This window comes from Geotrypetes seraphini, chromosome 9 (assembly GCF_902459505.1).
Source record: "Geotrypetes seraphini chromosome 9, aGeoSer1.1, whole genome shotgun sequence".
Classification (NCBI taxonomy): Eukaryota; Metazoa; Chordata; class Amphibia; order Gymnophiona; family Dermophiidae; genus Geotrypetes; species Geotrypetes seraphini.
The window spans coordinates 124,078,327-124,098,553 of record NC_047092.1 but is presented as its reverse complement, the minus strand read 5'-3'; the positions used below and the strand labels follow the sequence as shown (position 1 = coordinate 124,098,553).

Below are 20,227 nucleotides of genomic sequence, written 5' to 3'. Positions count from 1 at the left end.
TCTGGTTGTGGACCCGCCTTTTACTGTTTTTCATCATGACAAGGTGGTCCTTCGTACTCATCCGAAGTTCTTGCCCAAGGTGGTTTCGAAATTCCGCCTCAACCAATCCATTGTTCTTCCGGTGTTTTTTCCGAAACTCCATTCTCAGCCTGGTGAAGTGGCGCTTCACACTCTTGACTGTAAGAGGGCATTGGCCTTCTACCTCCAATGCTCCAGTCTCATCAGATGGCTCCTCAACTCTTCATCTCATTTAATCCTAATTGGTTGGGCCATCCTGTTTCCAAGCGTACCTTATCCAACTGGTTGGCTGTTTGTATTTCTTTCTGCTATGCTCAGGCTGGTCTTTTGCTGCCGGGTCGGGTCATGGGGCACAAGGTCAGAGCAATGGCGGCGTCTGTTGCTTTCCTCAGGTCTACACCTATTGAAGAGATCTGCAAGGCCGCCACTTGGTCCTTGGTTCATACTTTCACCTCTCATTACTGTCTGGATGCCTTTTCCAGGCACGACGGCTGGTTCGGCCAGTCGGTTTTGCATAATCTGTTCTCCTAATTTGTCAACTCTCCCACCGTCCCTTCTTGGTTAGCTTGGAGGTCACCCACATGTTGAGAATATACTGCCTGCTTGTCCTGGGATAAACCACAGTTATTTACCGTAACAGGTGTTATCCAGGGACAGCAGGCAGATATTCTCGCAATCCTCCCACCTCTCCGGGTTGGCTTCTTTGCTAGCTATCTGAACTGAAGACCACGTTGAGAAGATGCGCCCTCTAGCTGAGCGAGAAGGCACGTGCATGCGCGTAGCAATACTAGCAAGCTGTCCGCGTCGGGGCTCCGTGGATGACGTCACCCACATGTCGAGAATATCTGCCGGGTTTCCCTGGATAACATCTGTTACGGTAAATAACTGTGCTTTTTGTGGTGTTGTAGTGTTGCATTGTATGCAGAGTCTGGTTTCTTGGCGGTTCAGTTTAACTTTTGTCTACATATTTCTATTTTTAGTTTGTGATTATTCCATATTGGGCGAGGGTGTATCTGTCTGTGTGTATGAAAGGGCTTTTTAATAGCATTGACTATACAGGATCAATTGACTGTGCAGGATCTGGCTTATTTAGTTTTACAATGTATGTGTTGGTGTTCTAGTGCTCACTGCAGTGTTTAAGATGCTGCCTTTTCCTAGGTACACTCTTGTGCGATATGTGGATTGTTACTAAAAATCATATTTTTCATATAAATGGGGGATGTTAATCAAAAAATGATGGGCCCCGGGTGTCACATATGCTAGGTATGCCACTGAAAGTAGCTGATCTGATTTTGGCCAAGCCAAAGTAGTTTTGTTTTGGACTCATTCAGCTTCATTTGTACAGTATGGGCCCAAGATTAAAGTTTCATTATACATTCTATTATATTCTCAGCGAGGATAGTAAGATTCGAATCTATCTCAAGAAGGACAAAAATGTCATCTGCATATGTATATAATGTTTCAAAGGGAGAGATGGAAAAGCTTCAAAGACATATAAATGTTGAAAATAATAGGGGACAGCCGCATAGCGGCTTCCAAGAAGATGACATAGTGCCATTAACAGTATATGAGCAAGATTGTAAGAATTTCGAGAACCAGTCTAAGACTATAGAATCAATGCATATCTCAGAGTGTTGGTAAATCAAAAGTCAGGCTAATAAATTAATGTGTGTCAAGTGCCATGCAGAAAACCATAGGTACACAAACCAAAGAAGAGCAAGAAAAGTTCCACAAAAAAAAACACACAAAGTCAAACACACAGTGGGAACAAGCGAGGCAAGCGAATGGGATGCAAAGAAATAAGCTCTTTATTAGATATGACTCAACAGTGGCAGTGTTTCAGCAAAAGCCTTCATCAGGAGTCTAATCTATTAAACTAAACTAAACTAAACCTTAGGTTTGTATACCGCGCCATCTCCGTGAACGTAGAGCTCGGCACGGTTTACAGTTAGAATAGAAAGGAACTACAATGAGGGGTTATAGGAAAGGAACTAAGAAGAAAGAGAGGGACAAGGGTACTAGAGAGCGGGAGGTGTTAGGTTTTTGAAAAGAGCCAAGTTTTCAGGTGTTTGCGGAAGGATTGGAGGGAGCTTGAATTTCTGAGCGGGGATGTGAGGTTGTTCCAGAGTTCTGTGATTCTAAAGGGGAGGGATGTTCCTAGTTTTCCTGCGCAGGATATACCTTTTGTAGAGGGGAATGATAGTTTCAGTTTTTGGGAGGGTCTGATGGAGTGAGGGTTTGAGGAGTTCCAAAAGAGTGGGATAACGGGAGGAAGGATGCCATGTAGGATCTTGAAAGCTAAGCAGGCACATTTAAAGAGGACTCTAGAGTATACTGGAAGCCAGTGAAGCTTGGGCAGGAGTGGAGAGACGTGGTCGAACTTGTATTTTGCGAAAATAAGCTTAGCCGCGGCATTCTGAATTAACTGGAGTCTATGGAGGTTTTTCTTAGTTAGGCTTATATAGATGGAGTTGCAATAATCCAGTCTAGAGAGGATGGTGGATTGAACAAGTACGGCGAAGTGAGAATGATGAAAGCAGGATCCTGCTTTCCTCAGCATATGAAGGCTAAAGAAGCATTTTTTTTACCAAGGAGTTGAGGTGGTCATTGAAGGAGAGAGAGGAGTCTATAATGATGCCCAGGACTTTGCTTGAGAACTCAAGCTGAAGAGTGGGGCCGGAAGATAGTGGGATGGAGGTGGGTAAATGATCTAATATTGGGCCGAGCCAAAGTAGTTTTGTTTTGGACTCATTCAGCTTCATTTGTACAGCTTGGGCCCAGGATTGGAGGTTCATTGTGCATGTGGATATGTTCTCAGCGAGGTTAGTTAGGTTCGAATCTGTCTCGAGGAGGATGAGTTTCTCGTCCGCATAGGTGTAGAGAGTTTCTAGGGGAGACATGTAGATGTTGAAAAGGATAGGAGAGAGGGGTGAGCCTTGCGGGACTCCACATATCGGCTTCCAGGGGGAAGATGAGGTACCGTTTGCGTTAACGGTGTAGGAGCAGAAGCGTAGGAATTTCGAGAACCAATTTAGGACTATGGAGCTTATGCCTATTTCGGAGAGTTGGAAGATTAGGATGATGTCGAAAGCTGCAGGGAGGTCGAATTGTAGAAGAACAGCAAATTTGTTGCGAGAATGGAGTTGTTGCACCTTAGAGATTAGTGAGGCCAATAGGGATTCAGTGCTGAAGTTGGTCTGAAGCCGAATTGGTAGGGTAAGAGAATAGAGAATCTTTCTAGGTAGGATGAGAGTTAAGTGGATATGATGGATTCTGACATCTTGGTTAGGAGAGGGATATTTGCTATTGGACGGTAATTGGATGGTATGGAGGGGTCAAGGTCGGTCTTTTTCAATAGAGGGGTCAGTGCAATATGTCCCATTTCGGAGGAGAAAAGGCCCGATGTTAGGGCAGAGTTTATAAGTTTGGTGAGAGAAGCGATGGCCTGTGTAGAGATATTCTCAAATAGGTAGGAGGGAAAAGGATCCAAGATGCACTTGCAAGTTTTTAGTTTGAGGCAGAGTTTAGAGACTTGTGATTCGGAAACAAGCTCAAAGACGGTCCAGGATCTGTCAGCTGGAATGGGACTGTAGGAGACTGTAGGCGGGAAGGAGCATCTTAGGGTGGTAACCTTTTCATTGAAGAATTTTGCTAGTGCATCGGCTGATAGAGATGAGGGGAGCAAGGATGGGTCCTTTTTTGTAGTTAAGAAGCGCCAAATGTTGAACAGCGCACTGATCTGGTTGTTGGATCTGGAGATCTTTTCTCCGAAGAAGTTCTTCCTGGCTTTTTTTAGTGTTGAATTGTAAAGTTTAATATAGACCCTCCAGGTCTGTCTATTTGAAGGGGATTTGGACTTTTTCCATTTGCGCTCCAAAGCGCGACATTTCTGTTTCAGTTCTCTGTGTAGGTACCAGGGGGCCTTTCGGGGGTAGGAGATGGTTTTAGTGGATATTGGAGCAAGGGAGTGGTAGATGGATTCGGAGAGGGAGATCCAGTTGCGCCAGTAGGATTTGGAGTCTGTGGGCTTAGGATTGGAGGAGAGTTGGTTGAGGAATTTGGACCAGAATAGGTTGCTCGAAGTTTTTTTGCGGAAGGTTATGGAATGGGAGGAATGGGATGGGGATTCGAGGTGTGACATGAAAATGGGGAGACAGGTAGCTCCTAAGAAGTGGTCAGACCAAGGGACTTGTTCCCAACGAGTGTCATTGGTTGAAGTTTTGAAGGCGGTAAGATCAAGGAAAGTGGTGAAGTCTAGTATGTGCCCCTTTTCGTGGGTTGGAGAAGAGGTAGGTGAGGGGAAACCGAGAGAGGTAAGGAAGTTGTTAAATTCAATCGTGTCCTTGCTGTTGGTATCGTCAAGGTGGAGATTGATATCACCAACGATCAGTAGTCTTAGAAATTTAAGGAAGGCATTTGTTATGGCCTCAAAGACGAGATTGGAGGAGTTGATCCAAGGGGTAGGTGGGCAGTATAGTAACAAAATGCCCAATGGGTGAGTGCGGAGTTCATCATTGACAGAGGCAAGCATATATTCTAGAGAGGCGTGAGTGCCTTTCTCGAGGAGCTGGACGTCAAAGAAAGATTTATAGAGGAGTGCCAGTCCGCCTCCTTTTCGATTGGATCTGGGGGAGAAGAGGCCTTGATAACCGTGGGGGAGGAGCTCGTTTTGTGTAAATAGATCGTCTTTGGCGATCCATGATTCCGTGATGCACAGGAATCCAGGGTCGAGCTCGTCTAGAAGGTCCTTCAAGATTTGGGTCTTGTTGCATACGGATCTGGCATTGCAATAGAGTGTAGGGACTGGGGTGAGAGAGTCAGAGGCAGCGTTGGGAAGATTGGCAGGAGGCAAGGGCTTTAGTGAATCTTGGTTGACTTTTCAGGGGTTTTTCTTGAAAGGGTGATTTCTGGTGCGTGTCAGTGTGGGGATTCTGAGGCCAGGGCAGATATTGTTGGTGTTTGCGGGGTCGAGTAGGTTGGGAGAGGGAGGTTTCAGACAGAGGGAAGTATAGAGAGGTGAGCAGAGTAGGAGGAGAAGGAGCCAGAGGGATGGATTCATGGCGGGGTTAGGACAAGATGGTTGGTGCGTGAATTCTGCAGCAGGGGGGGGTTAGTGTTAGCTACGGAAGGAGCAGGGGACTTAATTAGGCTGGCTGAGTGAAGAGTCAAGATCAGGGAAGAGAGGTGTTTTTTTTTTTTTTTGGGGTCGTTCAGAGGAGGAGCCTAGCGGTGAACGCAATTAGCAGCTAAGCACTTTACAATATGGAGCCTAACACGGAGAGACTTGGGGCAGTAGATGATTAGCGGAAAGATTGTGCAGCCACGGTTAGTGTGTAGCCCAAGGATGTGCTGGGGGGGAACAGGGGTAACAGAAAAGTGACTATTGGCGAAACTTTTGGCAGTGATATAGTTTGGCACTAAACAAAAGCATAAACAGTAATAAAAATTTGGCACTAAAACAGGAGTATAGACAGTAATAAAATAAAATTTGGCATCGGGCAGTATCCGGATTGGGAGGGTTAGACAAGGGAGAGCTGTGAGTCTGGAGGCCCCCACACTTCTCTTGACACTTTTCATATCGTTGAAATGAAAAGTATCAAGAAATGAAATGAATGAAATGAAAAGTATCAAGAAAAGTGTGGAATAACTCGTATGGCTCCACGTCAGTCTCTTTTTCATTGGGCTGAGAACTTTTCAGCGACCCCTCGTAATAGCAGTAGTAGATCTCAAAAGGTTTCGAATTTGTGATAGTGCAAAACGAGAAACAAGCATCCCATCATTGAATGTTAGCATGCACTGGGGAACTCCACGAAGAGTTCCGTATGGTTTCTATTGCCCAAGAAAGATTTGTTGCTCTATAAATCACTCTGGATTCTTGACTGAATATGGCACAAATGTCTGTAAGTGGAAATAATTCAAGGACATGCAAAATGACCACTCAAATAAAACAATGAACCCCCCATCTCATATAAACATGGTCTGCGCCCAGTTATCGATGCACTTGACTGTATAAGTTGTGCCACTACATAAATTATCCTGTGATTTTCAGAGCAGACCTTGAGTAGCTGATGCCCTTTTAATCAGATGCAGTGAAATCTAGACTTAGCATGCTCGAACATGGGATTTTCCTGAGCGCTAAGTCCAGATCTACTGTGGCATTAAAGTCAGGCATTAGTATTCCCATTAGCGTGTAACTCCTGCAAAAAAAATAATGCGGGCAATTTATTTGCTCCTGCATTAATACTACGTTATCCAGTTTGCGCTCACTAATATGAACGCACTAGCTGGATAATGCAGGAATGTCCTCTCTCCCATGACACATCCCTGTAAAAAAAAACATTGTTAGAAAACAGCACGTGCAAACAGGCATAATACGTGTTTTGCAGTAGCCTGTATATTTATTTGGTTTAATATCCCATCCTCCCAGGAGAGCTCAGAACGGGTTACAGGTTTACATGCATAAGAAAGCATGGTAAAATATAACATGACAAACATGGCATGGAGTGCCACAGCATGACAAGCATTACACAACAAAACATAGGATGGTAGCTTAGCATGGCAAACATAGTTATATATATATAAGCTTAGCATAGCATGATAAACATTGTGTGGCAAACATAGCATGGCAGACATAGTATGATGGCCCATAACATAGTGTGCCAAACAGTATTGTACAGTATATACAAACATAGCATGGCAAACACAGTATACAAACGTGGTTAACCTGACAGTATGGCACATAACATGGTAGAACCCAGCGCGGAGGACATGGGATAACAAATATTGTGTAGTGGGCATAACAGGTGAATTTGTTGCATGGTAGACATGGTATGCCATATATAATAAGAAAGATACAATGTATACTAGACTGGGAGCTTCTGCCACGTTTCTGTTCTGCTCTGTAATGCAAAGTGAACATTACGGCTTAACAACTTTTACTACAAGGGTCTCTTAGTAACAGATATTTCAAGATATATAATACATTCCTATAGATATTAGTTTGTTCATATAAAGAAGATTTCAGGCTAGTATTTTCTTCTTTTTTTTGAGTATTTATATACCACTTATAACCTAAGTGGTTTACATTCAAGTGCTCAAGCATTTCCCCCTATCTGTCCTGGTAGGCTCATACTCTAATGTACCTGGAGCAATGGGGGATTAAATGACTTGCCCAGGGTCACAAGGAGCAGTCAGGATTTGAACCCACAACCCCATAGAGTTGAGGCTGTAGCTCTAAGCACTGTGCCACCCACACTTATAGTTCAGAATGCCACTCTTCTCCATGCTTTCAAGCTTCAGTATGAGTTTTCTCATTGCATCTCATTGGGAGTCAATGTGAAGTTTAAAGAACTCTTTGTAGATAAATTCATCTTCACTCCCTCCAGTTAAGAATCAAAAACAGCCAGTTTTACTGGCTAGAAAAAGGATGAAGGAAAAATAAATTAGGAAACTGAACATACCTGGACAGTGAGCTGCTTATCTTCATGAGGCAGAATCCTGTAGGTGTAGACACAGTTCTGGTATCTGGAAAAAAAATAAATAAATTACAATTTCCTAGCATGGTGCCTAATATTTTACTAAGAGCATATGAAAGCTAGGCAACTATTTATAGATAATGCACTCTCTGCTTCTCATTGGATTTTTTTAAAATGGTATTTCTGGTTTGGTTAGAAGAAGTTTGCTTAACACTCTATTTAAATGCAAATCACCTGTAAAAGCAGAATATTTTGTCCTGCTCGGATCAACTCAATGTTAACGATTAATTGCACACATTAAACAATGATAAGCTGTAAATCCTATTTTACCTCCACTTCTTTCTCACTTTCATATGCCTTAATTTCCTTAGTCCAGTTATTTTGTCAGCTATAGTTTTGCATCTTGATAAATAACAGTAATGATTCTACCGCCGTGGTGGGGGAGGGGGAGTCAGCAATTGCCATGCACTAAGGTCGCGATGCTCAAAGCTACTAAGACCATAAACATGCATTTAGGGTCTGGTTCTATACATGATACCAAAATCGGTGTATAGTTAGGTGCTGTTTATAGAACTATGCCCAGTGGCACCTAACTTGAGTTAGACGTCAGAAGGCATCAAAGACTAAGGCACCTCCATGCCCAAAAACTCCGCCCCCTAACACCTACTTTTTGGACAGGCATCACATTGTAGACAACTTGTTTTTTAATTGGTTTGTAAAGGTAAATTAAACCAATTTAAAAAGAAGGCTAGTCATTTAGACTGGCTAAGTATGCTAATCTAGTTGCCTAATGGCATGCGCTTTTTATAGAATCAGAGCCTTAATGCCCGGTGTGTGCGAACGTTATTGTGCTGAATGCTCAGAGGGCTCAAGCACAGGTGTTAACGTGTATAGGACAGATGGCTACAAGTTGTATTGAAATATATAAAAATGGATATTAATGTAGGGTTACCAGATTTACTATTGCAAAAACCCAGACACATGGTCCCACCCTCTTCCACCTCCAGCCCCGACCCTTTCCATCTCTAGCCCCTCTCTGTTCTGCCCCTGCCCCGCCTCCACAAAGCTTCGTTTCTTCCTCTCTGACCACAGGGCCGCGTCTGAAGTGCCTCGAGCATGCGCATATGTGTATGACATCATCCATGCATGCTCAGATGCCCTCTAGACGCAGCTGGAGCTTGTCAGGGCTTTCCAAAACCCAGACAAACTGTCAGGTTTTGGAAAGTCCATCAAGGCACCCAGACAGTCCTCTTAAAAAGAGGACATGTCTAGATTTTTCCAGACGTCTGGTAACCCTATATGAGACCAGTAAGCATTCCTTTGCAATGCACAGATGGAAGTTCTGCAAGCATAGAAGAAAATGATGGCCTATTACACCAAAACGTTTTCATCAGGTCAGAGGGCAGCATAAAAGGTTTTAAGAAGAGGATTTCTTGTCAGTTTTTCACATTGAACAGCTAGTTTTGTCTTTTTTTTTTTTTTTTTGCATTGCTGTTGAGTTGTGGTCCCATCTGTGTGCAGCTTGTACCGTAACTTTGAGTATTTTGTTCTAAGTGAACATAATGATGGCCTGGACTATCACAAGGGGTAGATATGTAAGGTGACAGCCAGATTGCTAAGATTGGGAGAAAAGGAGGTACCAGATGCAGCCTCCTTGAGTCATTCCATTAATCTGCACTTGATTTGTTTAGGGCAGTGTTTCTCAGCCTTTTCAAGCCATGTTCCCCCTAAGCCTAACAAATACCAACTGAACACCCCCGCCCAAGCTCCGCCCCAGACCCACCCAAACTTCACCCCTGACTCCACCCCCATAATAATAGTACTAACTGTAATGCAATTTTTTCCATCCATTTTTCATATACACACAATATAATCTTATTAATAAATAATGGTAAGCACAAAATTAAAAAAAACACAAAGCACACTGTATGCAGAGAAAATGTTAATATTCGGGGGGGGGGGAGGTTCAAAGAGATCAAGGAGATGACTTTAAAATATGCAATGTCACCACCTCAATAACAGCTACAGAAAAATATACAAATATATGGCCTCTTTTACAAAGCCGTACTAGTGGTTGTGCTCTGCTAACGGACTCAAAGCCCATAGAGATTTAAAGGGCTTCGGGGCTGTTGCCGCACGGCTTTGTATAAGAGGCCAATAGTGCAAAATATAGATATCAGATATAAATTCTCAAAACTGACACATTTTGATCACTAAATTGAAAATAAAATCATTTTTCCTACCTGTGCTGTCTGGTGATTTCATGAGTTTCTGGTTGCACTTCCTTCTGACTGTGCATCCAATATTTATTTCTTTCTTTCTGCCTCCTGAATGCTTCCTCTCCTCCAGACCTCATTCCATTCCCCAACCATTTCTCTCTGTCCCTCCATGAGTCCAACTTTTTCTTCCTCTCTCCCTGCCTGCCCCCCCCACACTGAAGCCACTGCTGCCAATTTCTCCCTGCTTCCCCACCCCACTCCCGAAACCGACCCTGATACCCGATACACTCCATTCCCCCCAACTTTTTCTTCCTCTCTCCCTGCCTGCCTCCTTCTGCTGAAGCAACCACTGCTGCTGATTTCTCCAAGCCCCACCCCCGAAGCCGACCCCTGTCACCGGACACGTTCCATTCCCACCACCGCCATAGCAACAGGGATGGGCCAGGCACATGCAGCCACTACATGCGGCCAGCCCACAAGCCTTCCCCTGATGTTAATTCTGATGTTGGAAAGAAGGTCAGTGATTGCTATCAGAGAATGGATTTCTGCTTTACTTATTTTTTTGCTATATTTATGTATTGTAATCTGCTTTGACCTATTTGCAACAAAAAGTGGTATAGCAAACCTCAAGTAACCTTAAACCAGTGTTTCTCAACCTGCAGTACACATACCTAAGGGAGTACACGGGCTGGCCCCAACCTAGGATCTCTCCCTGCCTGCCCTCCGCTGAAGCCACCACTGCCGATTCCTTCCTGCCCCACCCCCAAAACAGACCCTGCCATGCTCCATTCCCCCCCCCACCGCCGCAGCAATAGGGACGGGCCAGGTGCGTGCAGCGACTGCACACAACCAGCCCACAAGCCTTCTCCTAACGTCAATTCTGACATTGAAGAGAAGATTCCAGGCCAGCCAATCGCTGCCTGGCTAGCATAGAACCTTCTCTCAAACGTCAGAATTGACTTCGGAGGAAGGCTTGTGAGCTGGCCGCATGTAGTGGCTTCTCTGCCATATTGTTCATCATTGTTCAGGGTACTGAACAAACTCAAACATGAAATTGCTGACTTGCTGTTAGTGATCTGAAACCTGTCGCTAAAATCATCTGTAGTACCTGAAGGTTAGAGGGTGGCCAATGTTATGCTGATTTTTTTTAAAGGGTTCCAGGCAAAATAATGGAAACAATTATAAAAAATAAAATTATGGAACACATAGACAAACATGATCTAATGGGACAGAGTCAGCATGGGTTCAACCATGGGAGATCGTGTCTCACCGAATTGCTTGACTTCTTTGAAGATGAGAATAAACGTGGATAAAGGTGAGCCGATTGATGTACTGTAGCTAGATTTTCAGAAAGCTTTTGACAGAATTCTTTATGAGAGGCTCCTGAGAAAATTAAAGAGTCACAGGATAGGAGGCAATGTTCAGTTGTGGATTAGGAATTGGTTATTGGATAGAAAATGGAGGGTAGGGTTAAATAGCCATATTTCTCAATAGAGGGGGGTAAATAGTGGAGTGCCCAGGAATCTCTACTGGGACCGGTGCTATTTAACTTATTTATAAATGACCTGGAAATTGGAACAATGAGTGGTGTGGTTAAATTTGCAGATGAAGTTATTCAAATGCATGCAGATTGTGAAAAATTGCAGGCAGACCTTAGGAAATTGGAAGACTGGGCATCCAAAAAGCAGATGAAATTTAATATGGACAAATGCAAAGTAATGCACATTAGGAAGAATAACCCAAATCATAGTTACAGGATGCTAAGGTCCACCTTGGGGGTCAGTACCCAAGAAAAAGATCTGGATGTTATTGTAGACATTAAACTAAAACTTTCCAACCAATGTGTGGCGGCAACCAAAAATGCAAACAAGATGCTAGGAATTATTAAAAAAAGGGATGGTTAACAAAACTAAGAATGTTATAATACCTCTGTATCACTCCATGATGCTACCTCACCTTGAGTACTGCACTCAATTCTGGTCGCCTTAATTCAAAAATATGTAGCAAAACTAGAAAAGGTTCAAAGAAAAGTGACCAAGATGATAAAGGGGATGAACTCCTCTCTTATAATAATAATAATAATAATAACAATAACGGTTTATATACCGCAGGACTATGAAGTACTAAAGAGGTAAGGGCTCTTCAGTTTGGAAGAGACAGCTGAGGGGACATATGATTGAAGTCTACAAAATCCTGAGTGGTGTAGAACAGGTACAAGTGGATCAATTTTTTATTCCATCAAAAATTACAAAGACTTGGGGGCACTCAATGAAGTTAGAGGGAAATACTTTTAAAACCAATAGAAGGAAATTTTTTTTTCACTCAGAGAATAGTTAAACTCTGGAATGTGCTTCCAGAAGTTGTGGTAAGAGCGGATAGCGTAGCTGGTTTTAAGAAATGTTTGGACAAATTCCTAGAGAAAAAGTCCATAGTCTGTTATTAAGACAGACATGGGGAAAGCCACTGCTTGCCCTGGATTGGTAGCATAGAATGTTGTGCTTATTTGAGTTTTTACCTGGTACTAGTGACCTGGATTTTCCACCGTAAAGATGGGCTACTGGGCTAGATGGACTGACCCAGTAAAGCTATTTTTATGGTGAGTGATATTATGTGTTCATTGACCTTTGGTTAGTGTTAGTCTGTCTTTAGTATTTGAATTGGTTTGTTAAGTTTACTTATGAAAGCTGAATTGTATTGTTTCTATCTTTATGATTTTATTATGTGAAGATCCTGTTTTATTTGTAACTTGTCTTGACTAGTTGACTTTATATGAAATACATGTAAAGAGAAGAGAGTGCTCTAAACAACCCTTGCCTTTGGCATGGTTTTACCAAGTAACTGCATACATGCATCGTGTTCTGGAGAGCCAGTGGCTGAACAGTTGAGCTAGATGGGAACAAGGCTTAAAAATGGGGTAAACCTCCCAGGTATTTTTAAATGAAGGCATATGGCGATGGTGTCTCAGAAGAGGTCAGCTCCAACTAAGCTAGAAAATAAAGGCACAGTAGAGGTGGGTCAGCCAGAAAATGTTTGTTCCATCTTGTTTCCAGAAATATTCATTAAGTGAACCTTTTACTAAGCTGTAGTAAGCATTAGTGCAAACTTACTGCAGATTAAAGAGCACTACCACTAATGTGAGTTAAAATGCACTACTACAGGTCACACTCAGGCATCCATGGTAGTTTTGGGATTTGTACATGTTACTCATATGCTAAAAGAAAAGAGAGGATTGTTAATTTAATATAGTGGAGGAATGTCTGAGTTAGGATTCAAAAGCATTTTTAAAAAGAAAGCACTTTAAGGGGCGTGGCTTGGAGACGAAGGAGAATGGTCGGGTGACTGAACTGCTCTGTGAAAAAGGCTCAAATAAATAAAATATAGCTACAGAAAAACAGTTGAAATTCATTAAAAAGACGAGGATCAACAGCATAATGGCATCGGGTAAGCTGACAAAAGCTAACTCAGTAGGAGGAAGTAACAAAAGATCAAAAATAGAGCCGATAGCCCCCTCTAAAGTTCCATTGCCAACGGATGAGGCAGAAGATATTGACATTGTTAAGGAACTGCGCCAGATAAAGGAAATAGTTTTACAAAATGCAAAGAATATACAGGAAGTTAAAGAAGAGCTGGCAGGGCTTAAATTAAGTTTGAAGGTGGTGGATGTTAAAGTGGAGCAATTAGATAAGAGAGTGGAAAAAACAGAAAAAGAAATAGCTCATTGCAAGAGAGACTGTAAAGAAATAGAAATATTAAAGAGGGATCTTGAGGATGTTTCTAATCGCGAAAGAAGAAATAATTTAAGGCTGATTGGGATCCCGGAAGGGGTAGAAAAAAAATAATCCTATTGCCTTTCTTGAGCAATTTTTACCAAAAATTCTACCTCTGACAGTTAAATTTCCTCTGGAAATAGAGAGGGCGCACAGGGTCCCGACTAAAAGATATGATAATCAAAAGGGTCCGCGTCCTTTAATTTGTAAGCTGCTCCGTTATCAGCATGTGGAAGAAATTATAAGACTGGCAAAAGAAAATAAGACCTTGAAGTGCCAGGATTCTAAAATATATATAGTGCCAGATTTTGCAAAAGCAACAGCTCAAAAAAGGAAAAAATTGCTTGAATTGAGACCACAGCTTAGAGCGATTGGAGCAAGGTACGGTTTAATGTACCCAGCTATTATGAGGGTCACTTTTGCAAATAAAACTTCAAACTTTGATGATCCTTTGAAATTAAAAGAATTCTTAGAGCAATGTGAACAGCCTATGAATACATAAACTGAGACTAGAATTTAACAGAAGGATTGGAGTAAGAAATACTTTGATTCTGAGATGTTTTTTTTTGTTGTTTTTTTCCTCTCTTCATTTGATTTTTTATTAGTTTTGATTGGTTTCTGATATAGTATATTTTATGGAGAATTGGACTTTGGGAGTTACAGTTAAAAATGGAACAGATTTGAATTGCTGATGGAACTGAATGGAAGGATGTGGATGCAAGGATTCTATGATGACATCATTCCACATGCTATGAATCTCAGGGATATTAATGTGAATGAACATTCTGATGTCTCTGATTGAGGTGGATATTAAAAGTTAAATATAAACTAAGAATGACTGGCTCTAATTGTTGAAATTAGGCTCCCTACAGAAGTTAGGGCTGTTTTAAGTAACATTTCCAGCCCTTTATCTGATATTGATGTTCCAGGCAATAAACAGCAATTTATAGGATCCTGCTATAGACTCTTTTTGAAGTGCTGGAATATATTGATGTCAGCTTTATAACATTCTTGACACTTTAGAATTGAATATAGTCTAGCTGAGGTCAAAGAGCACTTTATATTAATGGAAACACTCATGATTTCAAAGATTAAGGAAAGGGCGGTAGATGATGGAGATTTCCTTAAGTGCATAGGACACTTTACAGGAAAAGAGGTGGTTTAAACAGAAAAAGAATTGTATTGGATGATTACTTGAACTGCGCTAAAAAAGGAAAAGAATTTGGAAATATGAAGGAGACAGAAGCCTGATTGCAGATAAATCCTAAATTTTAAAGAGAATATAAACTTATTATAAAAAAATGCAAGTTGTTTGGAAGAAGAAGTGACTTGAAAGAAGTGAAAGAAAGATCAAGGAAAGTATGAGATGTAAAGGATAAAGCAGTATCTGAACAGGATTTAAGAATAATTTCACTATGAATTGACTGTAAAGCAAAGAACATCAGATTTCTTTTGGATTGACTCTTCAGTGTATGAATGACTCTGTAGAAACATAGATGACAATTTAAATATAATGAAACTGGAAAGTGTGGTTGGATTTATTCAGACTTTTATATGACTATAATATATTAAAGGAACTGAAACTGTTTAGGGATTTTATGAAAAAAAAAAAAGGGAATGAACGATAAAAATGGATGCATAATAGTGATGAATTAGTTAAAACAAGCAGCTGATATAAAGACAAGAAGAATTGAAGAGATGGGGAGAAGCTGAATATGCTTGGAGAGTTTTTCTACACAAAGCGGAAGATTGATGAAATTGTTTATTTATGATATATAATGATATATTTTAATATCACTTTAATGTTTAAGGTTAAGAAGGTGATTTTAGATTAATTAAAGGGGGTATGCAATTAGAAAATTGAATAATTTATTAATATGTAATTGTTTTCACAGGAATACAATAATATTGATTTATTTATTTGTAGTAAATTCAATTTAATATTAAAAGATATTGGTATATGAAAATGAGATTGTTGGGCATGTGAGGGAAAGATTCTGAATTTATAGATGTTTTATAATTTAAGGATAAGTGTGGAGGGGAGTGAGGGTGGAAGAAGAAAAGGGAATGGAGGAAAAAAGGTGGAATAAGGGGGGGGAAAAAAAAAAAAAAAGGGGAAGGAGGGGAAGAAATAAAAAAAAAAAAAAAATTAAAAAAAAAAAAAGGAAATTTGAACTTAGTAGATTATTTGAAAGATATTATATTATATAATGTAGCTTATTAGGAGTGATAAATGATGTATATGGCAGAGCCTGAAGGGAGCTTTTTGTCACCTGATTATATATGAGCGTTTCCAAGTTTGCATTATTAATTGGGGGGGGAAGGGAGGGAGTAGGGAGGGGAATGGGAGGAAGAGATGTTGGTATAGTATTTATTAAAGATTTTGTGAATTGGGGGAAATATGTTGAAAGAGAGATAGGGAGGTGTTGGGGGGAAGGGGAACGAGATAATTTACAGTATGGATATAAGGAAAAAGAGTATAATATGATATTGAAGTGGAGATTCTTAGATATTAAATTTTTATTTGTGTAATGACTTTCAAAATATTTTCTTTAAATGTTAATGGCCTGAATCACCCAGTAAAAAGGAAAAAGGTAATGTCATATATCAAACAACAGAATATAGATATATGTTTTCTGCAGGAGACACATTTGTCTGGGATAGAGTCTATGAAGCTGTCAGATAATTGGATAAAACAATGTTTATTTGCACCAGCGATAAAAAAGAAGGCAGGAGTAGCAATATTGATAAATAAAAAATGTCCAGCAACGTTTAATATGATTAAGGCAGATCCTCTAGGAAGGTGGGTACTTGTTGACATGAGCATGGGCAATAATACAATGGCGTTGTTAAATGTATATGCCCCTAATTCGAATCAAAGTGAATTCTTTAAGTCTCTACAACAATTAATTTTACCACTGGCTACTACTAATTTAGTGGTGGCTGGGGACTTCAATGCTGTTATAGATCCAATAATGGATAAAAAACCAAGTAGAATTATGAAATCAATGGGGTTAGATAATTTGATACAATCATGTAATTTAAAAGATATATGGCGTATTCTTCATTTTAATGATCGGGAATTTACATTTTGTTCACATGTTCATCAATCATTTTCAAGAATTGATTATATTTTTGTTTCAGATCAGATAGTACAGAAAGTTGTAAAAGCTGACATAGAACCAATAATAATATCTGATCATGGTGGTGTGTGGATAGAAGTTAATTTAGTAGATCAAGATAATTCTAAACCGGTATGGAGGTTTGATAATGCATTGCTTGCTGATTCTAAATTTTGCACAGAATTTCAGACTAAAATTAATGAATATTTTTTACTTAATGATTTAGAGGAAATGTCGATTGGAATTTTATGGGATGCTTTCAAAGCAACTATGAGAGGACAAATTATATCATATTCTGCATATAAAAAGAAACAGCTAAGAAAGCAATATGTAAATTTAGAAAAAGAAATTAAAAATTTGGAATTAAAATTGGTTAATAAATGGGAACAGGAGACATTTCAAATATTGTTAAAAAAAAAATGTGAATATAATGAAATTTCCTCTGGGTTAGTAAGGAAAGATATTTTTGCTCAACAAGCGGTATATTATGGTAGTACAAATAAGGCTGGAAGATTATTGGCTAATTATTTAAAAGCAAAGAAAAGGAAGGAAAAAATAAACATAATTAAAGATGAGTTAGGCAATTCACATTCTCAAATTGGAAATATATTAAAACAATTTTTAAAATATTATAAGTCACTGTATTCTTCGGAGTCTTATTTAAATAAAGAGAAAGATGGGTTGGATTTTTTGAGTTTAATTGAAGGTCCTAAGGTTCCTGATCATATAAAAGGAAGTTTAGATAAACCTATATCATTAAAAGAGTTACAAATGGCATTGAAATCCCTTAGAGTTGGGACCGCTCCAGGTGGAGATGGATTTACAGTAGAGTTTTATAAAGAATTTCAAATTTCCCTATTACCATATTTATTAAAATTATATCAGGATCAACTGAATAAAGGTTGTATATCAGGCACTATGGCAGAATCTTTAACTATTGTTTTGCCAAAGCCAAATAAAGATCCAACATTGGTGTCAAATTACAGGCCTATATCTTTAATAAATGTAGATGGTAAATTATTAGCTAAGATTTTAGCATTAAGATTGGCTAAAGCTCTTCCGCATATAATAGGAATGAATCAAACTGGATTTGTTGCTCAGAGACACTCTTCTAATAATACTAGACTGGCATTTCAGATGTATTATTTAACAAAACAAATTAATGATCCGGCTTTTTCGGTATCACTAGATGCTGAAAAGGCTTTTGATCGTGTAGAATGGAATTTCATGTATCAAGCTATGGAGTGGTTTGGTATTGGATCCGGATTTATACAAATGATTCAAACACTGTATAGCTCCCCAACTGCTCGCTTATATATAAATAATAATATTTCAGATGCTTTTAAGTTGCAAAGGGGAGTTAGACAAGGTTGTCCATTATCTCCTTTGCTCTTTGATATAGTTCTTGAACCCTTATTATTAGCTATTCGACAGGCAAAGGACATACAGGGTATTCCATGTGCTGGAGTGGATTATAAAGTATCCGCTTATGCAGATGATATTTTGCTTCATTTGAGAAATCCGGAAACAACAATTCCATGTCTACTGAAGGTAATAGATACATTTGGAAAATTCTCAGGATACAAAATAAATTGGACTAAATCAGAGATTTTACCTTTAAATGTGCATTGTACAAAAGGTATATTTGATTCTTTCCCTTTTATATGGAAAGAAGATGGAATAAAGTACTTAGGTATTTGGTTGAATAAAACACTCGAAGAGACAATGAGAATAAATCAAAAAATTTTATTACAAAAAGTAACAGAGATGTGTGAGCAATGGAATCCTTTACATTTGTCCTGGTGGGGAAGAGTTCAAACTGTTAAAATGATGATTTTGCCTGTGGTTTGCTATCAATTGGGAATGATACCAGTGTTTTTTCAGGGGTCTTTCTATAAAAAATTAAATAGTATTCTGGTTAAATTTATTTGGCTGGGTAAAATTGCAAGAGTGGCTTTAGTGTCTTTGCAAAGACCAATTGAGGAGGGTGGGGTAAATTTTCCCAATTTTTATAGGTATCATCAGGCCTATATCATGCGCCAAGGTATGTATTGGGTCCTCCCAGAGCTTTTGGAACAATTACCAGAGTGGTTAAAGGTGGAGAGATCACTTATCTTTCCACTTAGGCTTGATCTTTTGCTTGGTATAAAGGTGCCTAGAATACGTAAGGACAATAGAGTATTAATGGATACTTGGAAAACATTAAGGTTTATAGACAAATTAACTACTGATTCTATTTTAAAATCGAAACAACAGACTATTTGGATAAACTCCAAGATACAAATAGGCGGGTTTAAGGTTGTCTGGAAAGATTGGATTAAAGCAGGTATAAGATCATTAACGGAAGTAATTGATAATGGTAAGATGCTTGAATTTTCACAATTGCAACATAAATATGGTCTGAATAAAAAACAAAGTTTTAAGTGGTTGCAATTGAAGCAGGCTATTCAGGTGGGGTTCCCTGAATGGAAATCTTTAAATGATCATTACAGCTTAGAATTCTTATGTTTCCAGGCAGATTTTCTGGGTCATCAGGCCGCAAAGTGGTATAAAATTATATCTAATTATTTGAATAAGAAGCCTAAAAATGGATTAAGAGATATTTGGAGCATTGAGATTAAGCATCAGATTAATGCATCTCAATGGCCACGTATTTGGTCTTGGAGAATTAAAGGTACGATGTCAGCATCTATTAGGCAAACATGGTTCTTTTTGTTGCATAGAGCATTCTGGACCCCTACTAGATTACAAAAATTAGATTGCTCTAAGTCTAATAGATGCTGGCATTGTAAAATTGAAGTTGGAACTTTAGACCATCTTTTATTTTATTGTCCATGTATTCAGGCATTTTGGATATCAATCTGGGATCAAGTCAACATATTAATGGAGAGTCATGTGGCATTATCCTATGACACAGTGGTTTTTGGAATGTGTATGAGGGCCAAAAGTCAGATATCTGCAGCAAACAACAAATTATTGATGATTCTTACTGGAGTGGGAATTCAGCAAATAACAACTAATTGGAAAGACTGTTCTAGACTGAATTGTAGTTTCTGGTGGAACTCAGTTTGTCATATGTACAAGATGGAAAGATTTCTTGCAGTACAAAGGGGGTATTTTAAAAGGTTTCAAGAGGTGTGGAGGCCATTAATTGATTATTATAATGATTAAGATTTATTCTTTTTCCTTAGGGGATAATTTATAGAAATGGGGTGGGGTGGGGGGGATAGGATAATTTAGTTAGCTAGCGGTATATTTCAACTGATTAATGGATATAAGAAACATGGTATATAGGTATGAATAGAAAAGGAAAGAGGGTAAATTTATTGGAAATATGTTGTTATGAAATATAAGGGGATATATGTACTATGATGAGATATATATTGTTGTGCATTACTTTGTATAATAAAATGAATAAAGAGTTTGAGGAAGAAAGGGTGGGGGGAGGGACAGATTTAATGTAAGATTAATTGTATTATGAAAGAGGGATGTACAAGTATGTATAAGTTTGGATGAAATATTTTGTTGATATGGGAAGGGATGGGAGATGGATGGGGGTATTAAAACATGTATAATAATATTGTTTAAGAATGTCAAGTGAGTTATGTGAATTAATTGTAATAATA

General features: G+C 39.2%; 1 protein-coding gene across 1 annotated transcript in view; it reads right to left on the bottom strand.

Moving 5' to 3' along the window:
* The window catches only part of INPP5D (inositol polyphosphate-5-phosphatase D), a 377,227-nt gene that overhangs the window by 298,169 nt on the left and 58,831 nt on the right, over positions 1–20,227 (bottom strand). Inside the window, exon 2 of the mRNA XM_033958845.1 lies at positions 7,479–7,542. Coding sequence (XP_033814736.1) covers positions 7,479–7,542 — 64 coding nt within the window. The remainder of the gene's footprint in view (positions 1–7,478; positions 7,543–20,227) is intronic.